The sequence below is a fragment of the Tyto alba genome, unplaced genomic scaffold (genome assembly GCF_018691265.1).
Source record: "Tyto alba isolate M040663 unplaced genomic scaffold, T.alba_DEE_v4.0 Super-Scaffold_14, whole genome shotgun sequence".
In the NCBI taxonomy this organism is placed as follows: domain Eukaryota; kingdom Metazoa; phylum Chordata; class Aves; order Strigiformes; family Tytonidae; genus Tyto; species Tyto alba.
The window spans coordinates 2,701,256-2,721,141 of NW_024881276.1; the positions used below are offsets into that span (position 1 = coordinate 2,701,256).

At 45.6% G+C, this 19,886-nt stretch overlaps 1 protein-coding gene across 5 annotated transcripts; it reads left to right on the forward strand.

Moving 5' to 3' along the window:
* Positions 1-1,247: 1,247 nt before the first annotated feature.
* PLCXD1 (phosphatidylinositol specific phospholipase C X domain containing 1) lies at positions 1,248-19,873 on the forward strand. 5 transcript variants are annotated; one of them, XM_042788214.1, is made up of 7 exons: positions 1,248-1,315; positions 4,924-5,066; positions 8,460-8,596; positions 12,526-12,654; positions 13,808-13,963; positions 17,424-17,607; positions 18,044-19,873. In XM_042788214.1, exons 2-7 carry the CDS (start codon positions 4,955-4,957, stop codon positions 18,334-18,336), a joined length of 1,011 nt encoding a protein of 336 aa, XP_042644148.1. In that variant the 5' UTR covers positions 1,248-1,315; positions 4,924-4,954; the 3' UTR covers positions 18,337-19,873. The 5 variants fall into 5 exon arrangements, with proteins under 5 accessions (XP_042644148.1, XP_042644146.1, XP_032852461.2 ...); XM_042788212.1 differs by lacking the exon at positions 1,248-1,315 and adding an exon at positions 1,541-1,709 and having other exon boundaries at positions 4,692-5,066; XM_032996570.2 differs by lacking the exon at positions 1,248-1,315 and adding an exon at positions 1,541-1,709.
* The last annotated feature ends 13 nt before the right edge of the window (positions 19,874-19,886 follow it).

Genomic DNA, 19,886 nt, shown 5'->3' on the forward strand with positions numbered 1-19,886 from the left:
AAGAGCTGGTACATAAACAGCCGCCTGAACTGTGGCATAACCCTGAAGCCGAGGCAGCCCTGCTGTCCCGGGACTCACCAACAGGAACAACTCAGCCAAATGTTAACCTGGTCCGGCCGCTGGTGTTGGCACAGCAAGTTTTGCTCTGCACATGAGCACTGCTTTTCTTTTTCTCTGCACATGAGCACTGCTTTTCCTTTTGCTCTGTACATGAGCACTGCTTTTCCTTTTGCTCTGTACATGAACACTGCTTTTCCTTTTGCTCTGCACATGAGCACTGCTTTTCCTTTTGCTCTGTACATGAACACTGCTTTTCTTTTTCTCTGTACATGAGCACTGCTTTTCCTTTTGCTCTGTACATGAACACTGCTTTTCTTTTTCTCTGTACATGAGCACTGCTTTTCCTTTTGCTCTGCACATGAGCACTGCTTTTCCTTTTGCTCTGTACATGAACACTGCTTTTCTTTTTCTCTGTACATGAACACTGCTTTTCCTTTTGCTCTGTACATGAGCACTGCTTTTCCTTTTGCTGCGTACATGAGCACTGCTTTCCTTTTTCTCTGTACATGAACACTGCTTTCCTTTTTCTCTGTACATGAACACTGCTTTCCTTTTTCTCTGTACATGAGCACTGCTTTTCTTTTTCTCTGTACATGAACACTGCTTTTCCTTTTTCTCTGTACATGAGCACTGCTTTTCCTTTTGCTCTGCCTCATGCAAAAACCGAGGTAGTGAAAAAGGAGTTCATGCAAAAATGAAGTAGTGAAAAAGGGATAGCTGGGAAATATGTCTTTGAATTAAGAAGCACAACACTGCAGCAGCCTGGATTTTCCCTAGTCCTGACCACGGTAGGATCCCAGAGCAGCCAGATCCCCATTCCGCTGTAGGTGACCCTCTAGGAACACTGCCCTGTGGAGGAAAAAGGGAAATCAGTTGTCTCTATCCATTCTTTCCACTGGAGCTTCATCTCACTGTTCTTTACTTAGGGAACTACGTGCTTTAATGCGCATTTGGAACAGGGAGATGAAGTAGGGGAGCTTCCTCGGCTACTCTGGGAAGGCCAAGCAGGCACCCTGCTTCCCAAACTGCACCGAGGATTTGCGTGTTCGCCCCTACATGCCATTCACTCACTCCTTTACCTCCTGCCTCCTGACACAGAAAAGCTTTTCGAGAAGCTTGCCTAGATTTCTGCTAACAAATAGGACCGCCTTTCACCGCGGGCGAGGGGCTGCAGAGGGGAAAGAATGAGCGAATCACGCAGCATCTCTGCAAACTGAAGAAATAGAAACTCTGTTGGGCAAAGCAGGCAGTTAAGGTACTACATATATATTTATAAATATGTATTTTAGGCTTTTTTTTTGCATTCGTGGATTTTCAACGGGGTGGAAGGACGGCTACGTGCTATCGCTCGGTGCCTTTGCCTGCCCCCTCCCTGCAGGTGCCTCCCCCGAAGCAATACATCTCCAGCCCACCCAGCGGCAGCTCCAACTCCCCCAGACCCACCTCCCCTCCTCTTCCTCATCTCCCTCAAACCCTTGGCCCTGGCAGGGCAGGCAGGGGAGGGCAGCCCCCCGCCCCGAGCGCGGGCAGGGCGCGGAGCTTGGGAGCGCTGCGGCCACCCCCCCGGGGATCGGGGGGGGGAGGGAGGAGGAGCCGAGGTGTGCAAGCCTCCCTGAAGAGCTGAGATGGAAGCCAAGCCGTCCTTCCGAGTAAGTAAAACAATTTTTTTAAAAAAAAAGCAGAGGGCACGGCGGCGGGTTGCGTGGGGGGGGGGATCGCTGAGCCTTTCTCCCGTGGTCTCGCCCCCCACGGCTGGTGAGGCCGGCAGCTTTCTCCTCGCCGTGGCAGTTCGGGTAGTTCCCGTCACGGTGCTTCCTGTAGGGTCCCGTGACGCTAATTAGCTTCTGGGTGGGCTGGAGCAGATGTTTTAATTATAGCATCATCAAACATTCATTAAGCATATCACCCCCCCCCCCTGCGCTCGGGGCTGTGCGTGCTTTGGGCCCAACCCTGGGGAGATGCACCCCGATGCTCTCCCGCCTTAACGAGGCTGGAGGACGGTGATCTCTAGTGGCTTTGCAGATTTGCCCGTTTTATGCCTTATTTATCATTTGCGTCCCGGTAGAATCCTCTAAATGTAATTGCTGCCCTCACTCAGACCACCCAAGTCCAGGTCAGAAATCTGGTGTGAACGTGGGGAGCGGGGGGGGGAGTCAATCACGGCGACGCGTGTGGGGTGGACTTGCCCGTCTGGAAGGAGGAAATAAAGACACAATTCTCCTCCGTGAAGTTTAGGGTTTAGTGACGAGAGGCGGTAGCTAAGGGCTGTGATTTCATTCCTCCAGGCAAGCCTCAGTTTCTCCCCAAAGGCTACCCCACATCTCAAACACAAGGTAGCGGCTGGGTTTGGAGGTGGCGGCGTGAACACCTCGGGCTTTGCATTGCTCGGGGGGGGGGGGGGTCAGGCCAAAATCTGGCGCAGTCCCATCTGGAGGGGATCAGCCGACTGCTACCCCCAGCCTCAGGGTCCTGAGGAGGGAGGTGGGAAGGAGAAGAGGAGGGTGAGGTGTGAGTTTCTCACACGCCCGCGTTTGCAGGACTGCGGCGTGCCTTGCGCTCGCTGGTTTTGCTCTCCGCTGGCTTTCCCCAGCGCCAGCAGGACGCTCCTTCTGAAATGACCCAATCCTGCAGAAATTGGGGCCTTGACGGCAGCTTGTGCCAGGCTGAGAGCCTGCTGCCCGTGGGTTTCGGGTGGGCAATGCCATGGGGGGGGGGGGGGGGGGGTGTCTGTTGTGCAGCTCGGCAAAGCTGATTGTGGGGCTTGGTGCCACCGCAGGGCTTCCTCAGCGTGGGCCAGCGCCCGGCTGTCCTGGCTGGGTGGCGAGCTGGTGCGAGGGGCTAGCGTGGCAAGAAAACCAGACCTTTTGCTGTTAGTCGTGGGACTGCGCCCGCGTGAGCCCAAGCGGAGGGGGTGGCAGCGGGTAAACCTGCCCCCGCGGACGCATCCCGGGAGCGATGTCAGTGCAGGGGAGCCCGTGCTGGGCCAAGGTCCCAGTGGCTGGCAGGGCTTACGGGTCCCTGCTGCTCACTGGGGGGGCTGCGTGCCTGCTCTGGGGGGGTGGGGGGTGTGGGGCATGGGTGTCTTTGGAGAACAGAGGAATTAGGCAGCCGCAAAGGCTCTGGAAGGGGAGCTGCGGATCCCAAGGAAAAGAGGAAAAGCAGTGCTCCTAGTGAGGTTTCTAGTCCGTGTACAGGACACACGTGAGTGCTGCGATGTGCTGGAAGTGTTGCATCCTCACAGCTCCCGTCAGCTTCAGAGCTGGGGAAGGAGAAAAACCATCCAGGCTTTTGCAACTACTAAAGAGCAATGTTGTTTTAAGCACCTGCAGCCCCTGTCCGTGCTGATGCTACGTGGTACGTGGCCTAGAGCAGAGCAGCCCTGGCTGAGCAGTGGTGTGCTGCCTGAGGACGCATGAAACACAGCAAAAGGGGGCAAGATTAGCTGCAGGCACATGCTGTCTGAGCAAGGGGTCTGCAGGAGGCAGAAGCTCAGCGGGTTAAATTGCAGAGCCAGAGGATGGATGAGTTGATCTGCCTGAAATCTGACCTCCTTTCTGAGACTAAGTACCAGACGTGGCATAGAGAGACCATTTGCTTATGCAGGACAAAAAGATCTGCACCTTTTTATTCTAAATAAATCCATGGGAGTTCTTCCACTCACCTTTGTACTAGGCCCATCCAATATCTGTTTTTCTAAAATAGGGAGACAGAGGGAGCAAGAGAGGGTTTAAACCACTTATTTCCTGCTTACACAACGGCCTTGTGTGAATGGATAAGATCAGAGGTAGCTGCTGTTTGCCTGGAGGAAAGTACCAGGTTACACACCGGACACGTGCAGCCGGTGTCACTGGGCATTCCCCTCAGCTGACAGGGTCCCACTCGTGTCTTAACTGGGGTGGCTGTGCCCAGAGAGGCCAATTCCAAGCCACACCGAAGGCACAGCGAGGCAGGCTGGAAAAGGGAGAGTATGTGCATTGGCAGATATAAAAGCAGATTGTATGTGTTATGTGCGGTAGGGACATAAAACTTAGCAGTGCAGTTCCTAAAGTTGCCTTTCACACGACCCTATGTGACTGCCAAAAAAAACCCCCCCTCTGGTAACCATGATTTCTCAGCTGGCTTTCATCCACTGGGATTCCTGCGTGACCGTTGCAAATTTTGCAGAAGATCCCAGAGAGGCTTGTATCCAAGAAGAACAGTTCCAGAGTAGTTTTCAGGAAGGTCTGACCAAACTGAAGTATTTGTGATCAGGGGCTCGGTAGGGGTGATAAGAACAGACATCACCAGATCTTCTCAGAAAAGGGAATGACCCAGAAGCCAGCACGACCCGAAAATCCAATGCCCTGACGTCTTTGTCAAGGCTTTTCCTAGAGGTTTTGTTGTGGCAGCTGAACTGATGCTTCAAGGTAAGTGTTCTCCAGGGACCTGAGGGTTGCAGACCCAGCCTCAGTCCTGGCTCTGCCATCCATCCCACTGCCAAGCTCCCGAGGCTGCAGAGGGACAACGAACAGACATTGTTTTACACTGGAGATGGGTTACTCCTTATGGCGTTGCAATAGCCGATATAGATAGTCATTTCTCCACACCAACAAAGCTGCACATATTTGTCTTGGCGTTATTTTTTCTTTCAGTTGGTCAATTTACAAGCCTGAAGCTGGAGCATTCCCTTCACGTTGTGCTGTGAGACAGTGTGATCAGAAGCAGCGTGTGTTGTGGCCGAGAATCTATCTACACTTTGCCGCAGCTACTGGAGAGAAGAGTTGGCATTTTACAGCATGTGGAAATCTGTTCTGCACAGGTGCAATGGCATTAATTTAACCACAGTATATGGAGTGGCTTTTTCTTTTATTTTTTCCCTCCCAGAACACCCTATGAAGTTCTAGAGCAGGCAGTAATGGAAGGCCCTCTGCAAACCGCCATTCACATGTGCCATGAAAATGGTCAATGGATGTCACGATTACCAGAGAAGCTCTGGGATATTCCCCTCTATAACTTGGCTCTTCCAGGTAAAGACTGACTTCTCTTCTTAGTGTGTCATTTAAGCATGGGAACATCCTGTTTGTCCCATTTCAGGATGGCTACATTTATTATTTGGGTCAGTGTGTGGGAGAAGGACTTGGGGAAGGGTTTGTGTGACGTGTGAGTGCAGGTGAATACTTTTAGTCTGTAATGTTTGGTTTTTTTTGGAGGGCGAGGGAAAAGTTTTTTTTTTGTTTGTTTGTTTTTTTTGAGGGAAGGAAAGAAAAAGGAACTTTTTTGCAGTCCCACTGCATCATCTTGTCAGATCCGTGTTAATAATCTGAGCATTTGCTTATCTGAGGAATGGTGAGATTTTCCTAGTTCATTCTTGACACTTCCTATATAATAAAATGGTTCCAAAAGGAGAAAAATAATATTTTACCTTATAATTTTTTTATTTGTATTGTTTAAAAGATGCTGTGAAGGCATGAAGTAAGAAGGATTGAGACTTTTAATTAACATATATTTTTATTAACGTAGAGTGTGACTTTTCTGCATGACTCTTATTATGGGCAAATACAGCTGCGCTATAACTGGTTTTCTCATTGGCACTACTTTCAGACCTGTTTATCATTAGCCTTCCTTTGGTCATGTTATTGCTTCTCTCTGATGCCTTGAAGAGATGTTTCTTTTTTTTTTTTTTCTCCCTCATTCTGTCCAAAGAAGTTACAGGAGAATCTGTTCTCACTGGCGTGTGGGGAGGCACTGCAGGACTGTCAGCTCTGGACTTATTCCCTTTGCCTCCCCAATGAAAATGGTACTAAAGAAAAGTCTAGCTCGTATTTTCTCTCACACCTGTAGATGCGATGGGTGGAATGCAGTGCAGCATGTACATGAATGTTTTCTGTAGGCTACAGGATCATAGGTTAACTTTAGCAAAGATGTGTGTTTAGAGATAGTGGGAAAAATCAAGTCATGTCTTCAGTGGGTAGAGCCCTGGGAGAGCCCAAGAACTGTGGTGAATTTTTTTTTTTTCTGCCCTTCATGAACTAATGGAGTGTGGAGTTTCAATTAAAATTGAAACCCAGAAACTTATTTCATGGTGACTTCTTGGATATGTAATTTAAATTGATGTTTACTTCAAACTAAGTGCACCTCTGTTTTGGATAAAGCCTACGTAAGAGGACCCCAGGACAGCTCTTATAAACAAATCCTAGATTTCTTATTTAACCATCAAGAGAAGAAAATAAGTATCTGGTTTATGACAGAAGAAAGAAGATAATAATATCTAGGGTTTTTTTTTTCCTTTTTTTTTTTTTTTCCTCTTGCAAAAATCCTTCAAAAAATCAGTAGCATGCTGTGGGTTTTTTTTTTCTTTTTTTTTCTTTTTTTTGTTTTGTTTTGGTTTGGTTTTTTTTTGTTTGTTTGTTTGTTTTGTTTTGTTTTGGTTTGGTTTGTTTTTTGTGGAAAAGGAACCATGCTGTTTCTAAAATGCTTTCACAGTGGTGTTTCTTGGATGTAGAAAGCTGAGAACCCGCTGATGTGTGCCTTTGACTTCCTGGCTCTTCTCTGAATGTGACCTCGTTATTCTTGTGAATGTTTGTTGTTCCTGTGAACATGCCTGCGTGGAGTACAGGCATGAAGAAAAGAATAGTTCAAGACAAGCCCATTTTAGCAAACATTGGAGGATTTTTACAGAGCATGGCGGGCTATGAGCTTGGAAGATTTTGGTGGCTGTCCAGCTGACCCACAAAACTGGTCTAGCCCAGGTCAGAACAAAAGCAGATCAAGACCAACCAGGTCAAGATATCTCTGGCAGGTTTTCAGAGGGATCAGTGACTGGGGGAAGTCCAATTTGGAAGTGGAAGCTTATCTCAGATAGAGAAGACAACAAGGCATGCAAGAAATGTCAGAGAGTGCATTCTGAAAGCCTGACGAGGAGACAGAGGCAAGTCTCTGTAATTAGTGTTGTGTTTGCACCAGGTTCAGCCCAGTGCTGCTGGGGAGATGTTGCTTCAGTCTCTGAAGCTACCTGGTTTGGTGCTAGCTCACTATCTTTGCATCGTTTTTGTTGTGTCATGGATATACCCATCTCCCTTTCATTACTGTAACTCACTGACATCACAAGAAGAGTCCTAAACAAAAGGTTACTCTCTGTTCGCTGGTTTGCATCAGTAGGTGCAATGCCCATCAATGGAATCCTGTTCACTTCTCTCAGACTTGGATTTGGTCTGTTGATATTTAATGGTTTGACTCTTACGTCTTGTAAGACAATATGATTGCATGTCCTCATTATCAATCTTCCATCTGAAATGAGCTTGGTTCGGGTGTTTAAAGCAGGGAAACAGACAGAAACCTGATTTTAAAAGGTGAAAACATTGAACGAGATGTTAAACTATTACTGGCAGTTTCAAATAATTTCCTTTACTTCAGGTATGATTTTATCCTTTTTCTTTGGCTGCTAGAAATGTTGTCATTGGCACCAGTAAGACTGATCATTTGAGAAGGCAGTTCCTAGCACCAGTGAACAATTCGTTTGACAGAAGACTTAAAAACCAAAAAGATACACAAATTCCTTGCAGATACTCTGTAAAGATCCCAGCAAGTCACTTCACTGAGTTAGCTTTTCTTACTGATGCTTTATAAAATTAGAAGAAATAATCGAACAGAAAAAGCTTGGCAAAATCACTGGTTGTCAGTCCCTGTGTAATTCCTTGTGCTGGAAGGAGTCAGGTCATTTTTGAAGTCCATAAAAGGTAGATTTTGTTAATCTATCACATGTAAACTTAGACTTGGATTTGCCTCTGAAACACCGAAGCGCCCACCTCTTACGTTGCTTTTGCAGGGGATGCGGGTATTTAGTTCAGGGGGGCATTTTTACCAGATATTTGAAATATAAATGCTTAAAGTGCCAAGTTAGGCGTTGGTCCAGTCAAAGGTGTAAGAAGATGAAATTCTGCTTTCAGACGTATTTTCCCGGGCAGAGATGGCGGGATTGGAGTATGAAATCCTGCATTTGGACAACTCTGAAAACAGGACAAGTTCTAGATAAATTCAGCCTTTAGTTATTTATTCCTTGAAAAAAGTGCTTTTTTTCTCATCAAGGTAATTATTTCAGTGGAAGGTGCTAATCAAAACAGGTGATCTTATTGTGGTTTGAGGCAAACAACAATGATGTGCAGTTTAGATGGGGACCGCTTTATCGAAGGCTCGATGCCTTCCCTTCATGAGGATTTCACACTGAGCTTATTAATGTCAGATGAGCAAGCTCTGTAGAAGAGCCCACCTTTTTGCCATAACTACCTAGGCTGTGATTTGGAAATGGGGTGGCATGTCAGGTGTGCATGTGCAATATAACCATGTATTGTGGTCTTGAGTAGTTAAGAAATTACATTTTCTGTGTGTTTTTTTTTTTTTTTTTTTTTTTTTGTATTCTACAGGGAGTCACGACACTATGACCTACTGCTTGGATAAAAACTCCGCTGTTAGTGGCAATGAATCCAAGCTGGTGAAGTTTTTAAACAAATGTATGCCCTGCATCGTGCACCCCATTATCATGAAGTGGTCTACAACACAGGTAACTGCTGTCTAGCTTTCTCATCATGCCTGGGCAAAGCTGAAGTTTGTGCTGCAGTGCTGAGAGTGGTCATGCTGCCCCGTGGAATGAAAGAATAGAATGCTACTCAGAAACCTGAGCTCTCACGAGTTACCGTGCTTGGGTGTCACGGTTTAACCCCCGCCGGCAGCTAAGCCCCACGCAGCTGCTCGCTCCCTCCTCGCCGGTGGGATGGGGGGAGAGAATCAGAAGAGTAAAAGTGAGAAAACTCGTGGGTTGAGGTAAAGGCAGTTTAATAAGTAAAGCAAAAGCGACGTGCGCAAGCAAAGCGAACCTAGGAATTAATTCCTCACTCTGCAGGGGCTCAGCCATCCCCAGGACAGCCGGGCTCCGTCACACCTAACAGTGACCTGGGCAGACAAACACCATCACTCTGAACGTCCCCCTCTTCCTTCTTCTTCCCCCACCTCTTATTGCTGAGCACAACATCACACGGTGTGGGATGTCCCTCTGGTCAGCTGGGGGTCAGCTGTCTTGGCTGTGTCCCCTCCAAATTCCACGTGCCCCCCCCCGGCCTCCTCGCTGGTGGGGTGGGGTGAGGAGCAGAAGGGGCCCTGACTCTGCGTAAGAACTGCTCAGCAATAGCTGAAACATCCCTGTGTTACCACCACTGTTTCCAGCACAAATCCAAATCACAGCCCTGTACCAGCTACTATGGAAAAAATTAACTCTATCCCAGCCAAAACCAGCACACTGGGGCATGAGGTAGTTGCCATACATACCAGAACTTCTTTTGTGGGGAAAAAGCATGTGAGTGAGGCAGGGATGATACGTAGACAAAGATGTTGCTTGAAGCTGACCACTTGGTACTGGAAACTCGCCTTCTTTTTCACGTGTTTATTGTTGTTGTAAGTAACATGTAATATTATTATAATCAAAAGAGGTTTTTCTCTTGTACTTTGTTCAGAAGGGAATGCTCGTCATTTTTCCTATCGCTGTCGTATGAGATGTCAGTTGTTTTCCCCATCTGTATTGCCTAAGTATTTCACCCAGCAGCAGAGACAAAAATCTCATCAAAGGAAATTTTTTTTTTTTTTCCCATAAAGATTGAGAGAATGAAGGTGTGGTCCCTCACATGATGTTTGGTTAATTTTTTAAAATGTCTAAATATTAAGCTAGTATTTATCTCTTTGTTCCTCACAATTCTATCTTAAAGATCGAGTTGGGGATCATGATTTAAGCTAGAGCTTTGAAGATTTTTCTACAGAACAAACTTTCTTGGCATCAAAGAGGTACCAAAATTCTTTCCACTTCTGTTCTTATTGAAGGAGTAGTTCATTATTAGGGAATTAAAATGGAATAATGGATAAGTGGCAACAATTATGCCTAGGCTTCTTTTGTTGTGTTTGAGCAGCCCTGGCAAACTGGAGTCTTAGACACGACCAGATACCGAATATGTAACAGCAGCGATGAGTTGATGGGGAAGGGCGCTCGCTTAGCACAGTGTCTTGAGCTGCTTTTTGGGTTGGGACTTAAACCAATGAAAGATTTAGAAACCTTCTAACCCGCGGGTTGCTGGCCAGTGAAGCGACCCTGTTGATGATAAACAGGCTCCTTGCATCATTATAGTAATTTTGCGGCCTGGCAGCGGTGGGAAGGAGGCAATCCTGCCCCTCCTTAGCTCTGCGGGGAGGTGACCCCACCCGTCGGTATCCAGAACGGACACGAAGGAGCCGTACCGATGGTGGGACCCACCGGTCCCTGGGTGGCCCGGCGCCTCGGAGGTGGTGCCTGGCTGGAGCCCTGGCTGTTACGGGTGTCAGTCCAGAGCCCCGAATCTTTCCTGCGTGGCGGCCGACGTCGGGTGTGTAACACCCACTCGTGCCCTGGAGGTCTGGTGTGGGACCAGTAGCGCTGAGCAGCACCGCTCTCCAAGGCTTCCTCTTAAATTTTGCCCTCGGCGGGGCAATGTTCACGCCGTCTAATTCAGTATCCAAACCCGGGTGACTAATTAGAGAGTCTAATTTGTCTAGTTTTCCCATGCAGTCAACAGAAAGAAATTAATTCGTCCAAAGGTCAGTTCCGAGCAGCTATTTCATCTGGTGCTCTTGCTGGCCGGAAAGGTTATGCGTGACCGACAGCCGCGTACGCTCCCATCTCCAGCGTGCTCCAAGCGAGGGTGGGACGCTGTTTTGCCAACTGACGGGGTTAACACAAAGGACACAGCCACCAGGCTAAAGAAATAGGCTTATTTTACTTTAGTTTAAAGCAGCAGAAAGGATAAGCAAGGTAATGCACCTAGACATTACTGTTTAAAGCAGCGGAAAGGATAAGCAAGGTAATGCACCTAGTCATTACCACATAGAGCTGGCTATAGTGATTTAGAAAGATCCACCACCAGCTGCCCTCCTACTTTACCATCATCCAGACCCGTGCACCAGCCGGGGAGCCCCGTCCCAGCGAAGGGTCGCAGAGCCTGTCCCGGCAGCTGGGAAGTCCCACGCAGTGTGTCCGCTCGTAGGTGGGGTCTGCGTCTGTGCTGGGAGGGGGCCCGGCTTTTGTACAGGTTAACAAACAAGTCTAAACAAAATACACTGGAGATAGCTGGTAGATTGACATGCCTCAGTCAGGCATGTCTGGATCTGGCCAGGATCCGGGCACATGTGAGGAGTCTCCGTTTTTCTTTACATTTGGGATTTATAGTTACTTATTTATAGTTCCCAGGGATTGTTCCCAGGGTTGCATTTCATGCTGATGAGATGCTGGTTGCTTCGTGCTGCTGCTAAGATGCTGGTTGCTGGTTGGGGGGATTCGCTCAGAAGCCAACTTTGGTTTGAGGCCTATTTGGGCCTTTTTTGGTTTCAGACGCGGGCACAGGTCACTCCCTCAACGGCTCCAGCCCGGCGGAGACCACGCAGGCACAGAGGGAGCGGTTGGCCCGAGCCACCGCACCGTCGGCACCCCGGGGCCTGGGGGTGCTCCCCAGCCCCACGGCTCAGGCACAGCACCCTCGGGAGACTCAATTCCCCGTCCTGAGAACGAGGGAGTTCGCCGGTTGAACCTAGGCAAGGGGGAGCATCCTGCTGCGTGCCTTAAGCCTCTATCTCGGCCCTAAAGCTACAAATGTGGTTATTCAGGCACAATGCCTTCTGTTGATTTAGCTTTTGCTGAACCCTTTCTGACTTAATTCAGTACAGCCTATGCTTTCTGAAACCTGAAAGTGTTGTCCATCGCAAGTTGAACTGAGACAAATTAGCATTTAAATGTATTTCCTTAATGCCATTTTCTTATGTGAAGGAAGCTTTGATATAGATAAGAGACATATGATTTGGGACTTTTTGCCCCAGAAGCTCAACTTTATCACCTGTTCCATTCAGCCCGAATCTAGTAGAAGAGGTCTGAGGGAAGTGGAAATAGAGGAGGAATTCTCTTTTGTAGGACTTTCACAGATTAATTCAAACTTTTTAAGAGGCTTTATCTTGAAAAAGAACAATAGCCAGTTCTTTTTTCTATTTTTGCTTTTCCTTCTGTTGAGGGTGAGTGAGCTCCACAGAGACAACCATGGTGAAGTCTTTGATCTAGTAAAATATAACAGCATTTCTAAGGTGCTGATCCTGCAACTTTTTTTTTCATACAAATAGTATTCTGAAGAATAATCATGTCTTTATGCACAGGTTAATGGATCTTTGACTTTCAGAACACAAGGGCAGAGGTGTGAACCTAATCTAATCTGTACCTGCAGTATATGCCACATGGAAATTGGGATCCATCGTGTCAGAGAGTAAAATACTTCAAGTTGTGATTTAGTGGCATATCGTGCCATTTTAAAAATGAAAGACCTGTGAAAAATGTCGTAAGACTAACTTTGTACATCTTTTTCAGCTTTCTAGACTAAAGAAACAAATCTCTTCCAAGCTCTTGGGACCTTTGTCTTCTGTTTCACCTTTCAGGTACTGACTGTGACGGAGCAGCTTGAGGCTGGAGTTAGATATCTGGATTTCAGGATTGCCCACAAGGCTAACGATCCATCTATGAATTTGTACTTCGTGCATATGGTTTACACAACTGTTACTGTACAGGTATTGCCCTTACCTTCAAAGTGGCTATAGAACCAGTGCTGTTTCTTTTAGTTAAGAGCCATCGTTATCTGAAAATGCCGGACCAAGTTTTTTCTGAGTAGGTTATTTGTTTTCCTAATGTGAAGACTTCAAACTAGAGAAAATCAGCAGGGCTGGAAGTTTGTTTCAGCAGCTGCAAGTGAGACTGGAGCATCAATCAATTCTTCATCCTCAAACTGGAGTTGCTGTGCCTTGCTCTCCACTGCCTAGCCCCTACCAAGTGGCTGATGTTTCTGGGGTTTATCTTGTGTTGTCCCAGGATGCTACTCAGGGCACTCCTGTTTCCCCAGCAAGGAGAGAAGTTATTAAAGAGAAGAAGGTTTTAAAAGGCTAATAGCATCACAGCAACACTTTTTTTTTTTTGAGGAGAAAGTATTTCACTGAAAGACAGAGAGACCATGACCAAATTACTGTCAGCTTCTGTGAGGAAACTACTGTGAGTTGCTCTTTGCTTGTGCTCTGTCACTGTGAAGTAGTGTACGTCTTCTTTCCATCTGCTGGGACCTGTACAGCCAGATGTGGCCAGCTAATGCAGCTTTTCATTTGTAGGCTAACTGGCTGAACTTCAGTTTCATGCTCATGAGTATGAACCCTTCATGTGTTGAGATTTCATGGTGACTGGCATGCTTATGTGAGCAGTTAGATGCAGTGCCTAACTACCCTGCTAATTATATGTGGACTTCAAGAAGCTGTCATTGCCCATAACAAATGGGGAAAAAGGATCCTGTTATGTTTAAGCAAGCACAGAAGTTTTCCCTGGTTTTGAATTTGCCACTAATATCTTGTTTGTCCTCAAGGAAGGTGGGTTTACTGCTAACCCGCCTCTGGGCAGTAGGAGGTTCATGGATATTATCAAAACCCAAAGCTGTTAAGTGTAATGTGCTAGAATCACATCCAGGGCAAACCAGCATGGACCTGCAGAAGGTAGGTTTTCCTGGGGTCCATCTCTCTGGACCACCCCGTGGGCAGTCACATCGCCATCCTCCAGAAGCCTGTGTTGATTTTCATTACTGTGATTGCAAGTCTACCCCACCATCAATGCTCTTTTGGTTTTATGTCCTTTCGCCTGCATAGCACAGATGATTTTTTAAGTTGCTGTGACTCTCTCTTGTAGGATATTCTGTGGGAAGTGTTAAGGTGGTTGGAAACTCATCCTCAGGAAGTTGTTATCTTAGCCTGCAGGAATTTTGACGGATTAACCAAGAAACTTCATTGTCTTCTTATTGCCTATATTAAAGAGATCTTCCAGTGTAAACTGTGTCCCAGAAATGTAAGTATGAGATCCCTTTTTTCTCCCTTTTTTTAAGAATGATATATTATGCTGAGATCTTTGATTCCAAATTTTTAGATATAGTCTACTTTAACTGTATTTTTAACCCAGGAAAAGTAACACTTGCTGCATCAGAGATAGGTCTTTACCTAATAAAATTAAGAAGATAAAGCAAACCTACATCCCACAGTGTGGAGGAGGGAATTATATTTGGCTGTCATGGCTGCTGAGCTGTGGGACAATAGTAGGGACGCAACTGTCATCCTGTCTGAGTTTTGTTAAGAAAAAAAAAAAGAAAAGAAGGTGTGTGTTATAAATATAGTCCATACTGTATGTATAGAATTTAAAGAGTCCATTTTCTGCCTTTTCACAACAATAAATATAAATGAATTTGTATGCTATTTATAATAGTTTAGGTTGGAAGTGACCTCTGGAGGTCATCTTGTCCAACCCCACGATGCAAAGTAGGACCAGCTTCCAAGTTACGTTGGGCTGTGTCCTGTCTGTTCTTTAATGTCTCAGAGAATGGAGATTCAGCAACCTTTCCACCCTGTCTGGTCCAACATTTGATCACTCTCATGGTAAAAGTGTTTTCCTTCTCTATCTGATCAGGTTCTGTCTTTCTGTCTGGCTGTAACTTGCGTCTGCTGACTTCTACCCTTTTGCCATGCGTATCTGAGGAGTCTTCTCTACATCTGCCTGTTGGGTATTTGCAGACAGCAGTGAGACGCATCCGTAGTCTTCCCTTCTTTTGGTTGAACTGACCCAGCTCTCAGCCTGGGCTTGAGTGTCACGTTCCAGCCTCTGCTCGCTCTGGTTGAGCGCTGCTGGACTCACTCCAGCACGTCAATGACCTTGTTGTACTGGGGAAGCCCCAGCTGGAGACAGTACTCGAGATGCAGTCCCACAACTGCTGAAGAGAAGGGAAGGACCCCTTCTCTTGACCTTCTGTCCGTGCCTTTACTAATGAAGTCCAGTTTGCAGTTGACCTTTCTTGGTGTCCACGAAGACCTCCAGGTCCTTTTCCGCAAAGCAGGTTTCTAGCCAGCTGCCCCAAGTCTGTCCTGGTGCGTGGGGTTAGTCCGTTCAGGCTTGGGACTTTGCATTTGCCTTTGTTGAGCTTCATGAGGTTTCTGACGGCTCACGTCTCCAGCCTGTTGAGGTCCCTCTTAATAGCATCTCTACCTTCCGTGCGTTTCTGGTAGCATTGACTTTCTTTCTTGGACATGAGCTGGAGCTTACCTTCCAACCAGCTTAATGTGCTTTCAGTCACCCAAACCTCCAGAAGAGTCTTAATTTGAATAATCAGAAATTATTTGATTGCTAAATTTTAGAAGTTGAGATTTTAACTTCCTCTTTTTTTTCAAGGAGTGGTAGCTTTTAGTAGTTAAACAATTAACATTTCAAAGATGCACAGGAACAGAGGGTTTTCTCTGGAGATGCGAGGGGTACAGGATAATGATGACCCTGTTTGCGATTCGAATTCAGCCTTTGAAGCTGGTGTATCAGTAAGGGGCGAGTATTACCATTTCAAAGCATTTTGTACAGCAGAGTTAAAATAGACCAATTCTCAGCAAAACTAGGGGATTCTGAATATTCAGGCCTCAGCTGAGTAACTGAAGACGTAAGTGACACTGTTTTATTGTTTCCCCAAATACTTGAGTGTGTAACTTGGATGAGCAGAGCAATACCAGAGAAAACGGATTTGCTTTCAGATACATGGCCAGCTCTTAAAAGGGAAAAAGTTATTAATTGCAAAAAGGGCAAGCTGCTGCTGGTAGTTTGTTGAATGAAGGTGATGAACAAATGGTTTGAGATCACCTGACTGAAGGAAGAAGGTTTCTGTGTTCAGGGGGAGGGAGGAATGGCACTGGGGAAAAGCAAAGCCAAGTACTTCCCTCAAGCAGGAAGACTTTATTTCTATGGGGTTTGTGACCAGCAAAATGGATCTCAGCGTTTTTGCAAGTGATACTGTTGCAGGTTAGGTAGCTGTGGGGTTTTTCAGGATCACAGATTCAGATTTAACATCAAATAACCAAGTGCTTGCTCGCTTACTCTAAAATAATCTGGTGTCTACTGTCTTTCAGGACTGTAACTGTTGTCATACAAAAGTGAGTGTCAGAGTGTTTGTGAAGCAACTGCTAAGTAGAGGTTTGTCCGTAGTACTGGCACAGGCCACATCGTTACAACATTACATTGCGTTTAAAATTTTAATTGCCTTAATTATTCAAGGTGTTTTCCTTTGATCTGGATTACTAGGGTTTAAAAATCCCTTGTTAGACAACTACAGTTTCATTTCAGCTTTGTTTGCAAAATAAGCACCTGTGCTCATGTACACATTTCTGGTAGCTTTTTTGTTTGTTTGTTTGTTTTTTTTTTTTTTTTTAAGAGGTTCCAGCTTTATAAAGACAGCTGGAGTAAAGCAAAGGCTTCTATCAGCCACAGATTTTTATACTTTGAGTAGCTTGTGTCTTAATTTTGCAGTATTTTCTGACTTAATTGGCGCTTTCACTCTGTCTTTCTTGGATGAAGTAAGAGGGATTCCCATGTTCATTCAACCCATCTCTTGTCAAAGATTTACATAAGATATTTTCAACTGCCTTTGGCTTTTATTTTAATTAATAAGTTAATTGGAACATGACAAAGCTACCACTTCCTTTTCACAAGCAACAGACACAGCTTTTAACCACAACATTCTTAAAAAACCAGTACTTGTTAAATATGTTGGGTTTGCAAATAAAACTAGTCAGAGGGCCTCACTTCTGTCTGATGGTAGCTTTTGAGGACTGGAAAATGTAATTTCATATTGAAACACTTAAATTTAACAGCCCTGTTTCAGCCCATCTGTCTGTCTGAGGTGGTTTCGGACTCAAGCCTCCCCCTCTCTCAGTTCAAAACGTCTGGAGCATCCCAATTTCAGCAACTTTTCACTTAAAAAAAATCAGAATTACTGTACCTCTCGAAGACGTACGTTTAATCTTACCAAGTCTTAAGCGGTTCAGTTTTCTTCGACGGCTACAGCGACAAATGTGGGGCGTTTGCCAAAATGATTCCTGCTCCTCTGTGTCTGTGTTCCTGCAGCCGGGCATAGGGCTTTGCCCCCCTCCAACCCTTTTTCACCAAACGGCCCGTTCCTTTCTCTCCCGACAAATTTTCAGCAGCGGTGCGTGCACGAGGGCTGACACAGGGACGGTTTCTTGCTGCAGAGGCGCAAGACCTTGGGTCATGCACTTAACCCGCAGTTGAATTGCTCGAGGAGAGGAGGAACCTGCTGAAGTTCCCCGGTTCCTCTCGCCCCGGCAGCCTGTAACCCAGCCGAGGGCCTCCGGGGCTGCACGCTTAAAAGCTTTATTTCAGCTGAATCCCGCGCCTCTCTACCGAGGCGACGCCGCACGCCAGCATCCGAATTTCGGGAGCGCCGCTGCGTTGTCGACTTCAACCTGGGCACGTTTTCCCTTAGGTGGTGCCGACGCTGCGGGCCATGTGGCAGCGTGGCCATCAGGTTATAGTCTCGTACGAAGAGGACGCGGCGGTGGAGGAGCACCGGGAGCTGTGGCCCGCGATGCCGTACTGGTGGGGAAACAAAACCGCCACTCGTGCTCTCATCCGGTATTTAGAGCTCATGAAGCGGATGGGCCGGCCAGGTAAGGGGGGGGACGGGGAGACGCTCGGAGGAAACAAGGGGCGGGGGCGGGAGGCATTTCCCCCATCTGAGCAACCCGTAAAGGGGAGGAAGGCTAAGCATTTGGAAGCAACCCTTACAGAAACAAACGTCGTTTGCAAAGGAGGACTAGTTAGCGGAGAACCTTCAGTCTGCAGTGAATAATTAAGATAAATTTAGCCCAACTGGAATGGTTTGGTAACCGAGCTTGGTTCGGTAACTGTTCGCTACAGCATGCAGTTGCAGCGAGGGGAGACGGCCTACTGAAACAGTTCTAGGGATATGAAACAATACAGAAAGAGTGTGAAGTTAGTATTTTAACGATTCCCAGAGCACGGAGTTCTGGAGTTAAGGCAATGCTGAGAAGTTTCTGTTCTCAAAGGAGCATTTAATGTGTCACCTTCTGATTTTCGTTTCAGAAAAATTCTTTGTAGCGGGGATTAACCTTACTGAAAACTTACGGTACATTCTTGTACACCCGTTTGGATCACTGAAGAAAATGACACTCCAGAGCCTTCCATGCTTGAAAATCTGGATAAAGCAGCAGTATCCAGGACCGAAAAAAGACTGTATTAACATAATTGCTGGAGACTTTATAGGAAACGGTGATTTTGTCAACGACGTAATAGAACTTAACACAAAAATTAATCCTCCATTACACTGTCAAAGTAAAGGGGCTGGAACAGAGAGCATTTCATTCTCAGCTGCTTAATCTGCGAGAAGTTAAAAAGGCTTTGTCTGCATTTAACCTGGTTTAAACATCCTGTGATCCCATAAAGGTCCGGGTAACTTAAAGCAGGGGTGTTTTAAAGACTCAGTAGGGAAAGTGCTCTCAACATCATCAGGGTTTCAGGGCCTTTTCACAGAAAAGAGAGCAAGCAGACCTTGCTGAAGTCTCTGGAGAACTATGGTATAGGTATTACTTACTTGAAGGTGTTTGGATTCTGTAGGATTTGGCAATATTGAAAGTGTCAAGAATTGAATCTTACTTTATTTTACAGATGAGCAAGAAGGAGAAATATGTCAGTAGCTGCATGAATTATTTTGTGATAAGATTGTGTTGTTATAAAGATTTTTTGCACTACTTGCAACCCCCATTCTCAGTCTATCAGTGTGAAACCGACTTGTCTGTTTTCATACTTTAAATATACAAAAGGAACAGTTTAAATATATTTTTTATCAGAAATATTGTATTGACAATCCCATTTGATGTGATTTTTATACACACACCGATATACCATTAACATTGGACATGTAGAAGCAGCTGTACTGTTGTTGTGTGCCGAGGATCAGTTATGAGCCCCTTAACCAACCGGGCAGGCACAAAGTTCTTTATGATTTGTGAGAAGTATGTGTATTTGAACACTTACTCTTTTTATCACTCATGCTAGCTCTGCAGTGATAAAGATAGAAAAACTAGGTGCCTAGACAATTTTGTCTGTGGTAATGAAATAGGTTTTATTAGGTGTTGCCAAATATGCCTTACACTGAAAATAAACACATATGAAACAAATTCCTTATCTAAACTCTGACTGCTCTAGAAATACAGATTCTTGGCTTCTGTTGTGCTCATTCAGGGTTTCACACCTGGTCTTTTACTTAGCTATTTTAGTAGCTCTGTAATTATTTTTCCTCTCAGTAAGTAGTTTTTGCTCATGCAAAAACTAAGGGGTTTATGCTGTTTGCCATTGCATATTAATCCTATTTTTCTGCTTTTTGAAAAGAACTGTGCAATAACAGACGATCATGAAGGTAAGAGAAATGGCAAGCAGTGGGGCTAAAACACAAGCATTATATAAAGTTCACTATGCAGTTTCATCAATATACCTCAATTTTAGATGCACTTTATATGCAGAAGCTCAGCTCAGATGTCTTGTGAGATGTTAATGTTTGCAGAAGTTTTAAATCACCTGCTACCTGACATCAGATCACACTGATGTTAGACTCAGCATGAAAGGCTAGGATGCTACCTCCTCATGCAATCTCCTGCAATTGCAAAATACATACGAGTGAAAAACTAAACATTCCATTTATAAAGAAGACTTTCTGAATGCTTTTTTTTTTACAGTGCTTTTTATCCTTGTTCTTACCTCTATGTACTTCATACTGAGCAGCCATTCAGTTTTGATTTTTCTTTCAGAGTCACTACCTGCACAATGTTATACTTACTCGGAATGTTTTTCTGCCTGTCTTTGCTACCCTCAAGTGGCTTGTTACTCTATTCAATAAAACTTGATCTCTCTGTGTAATATGGACTGAAGT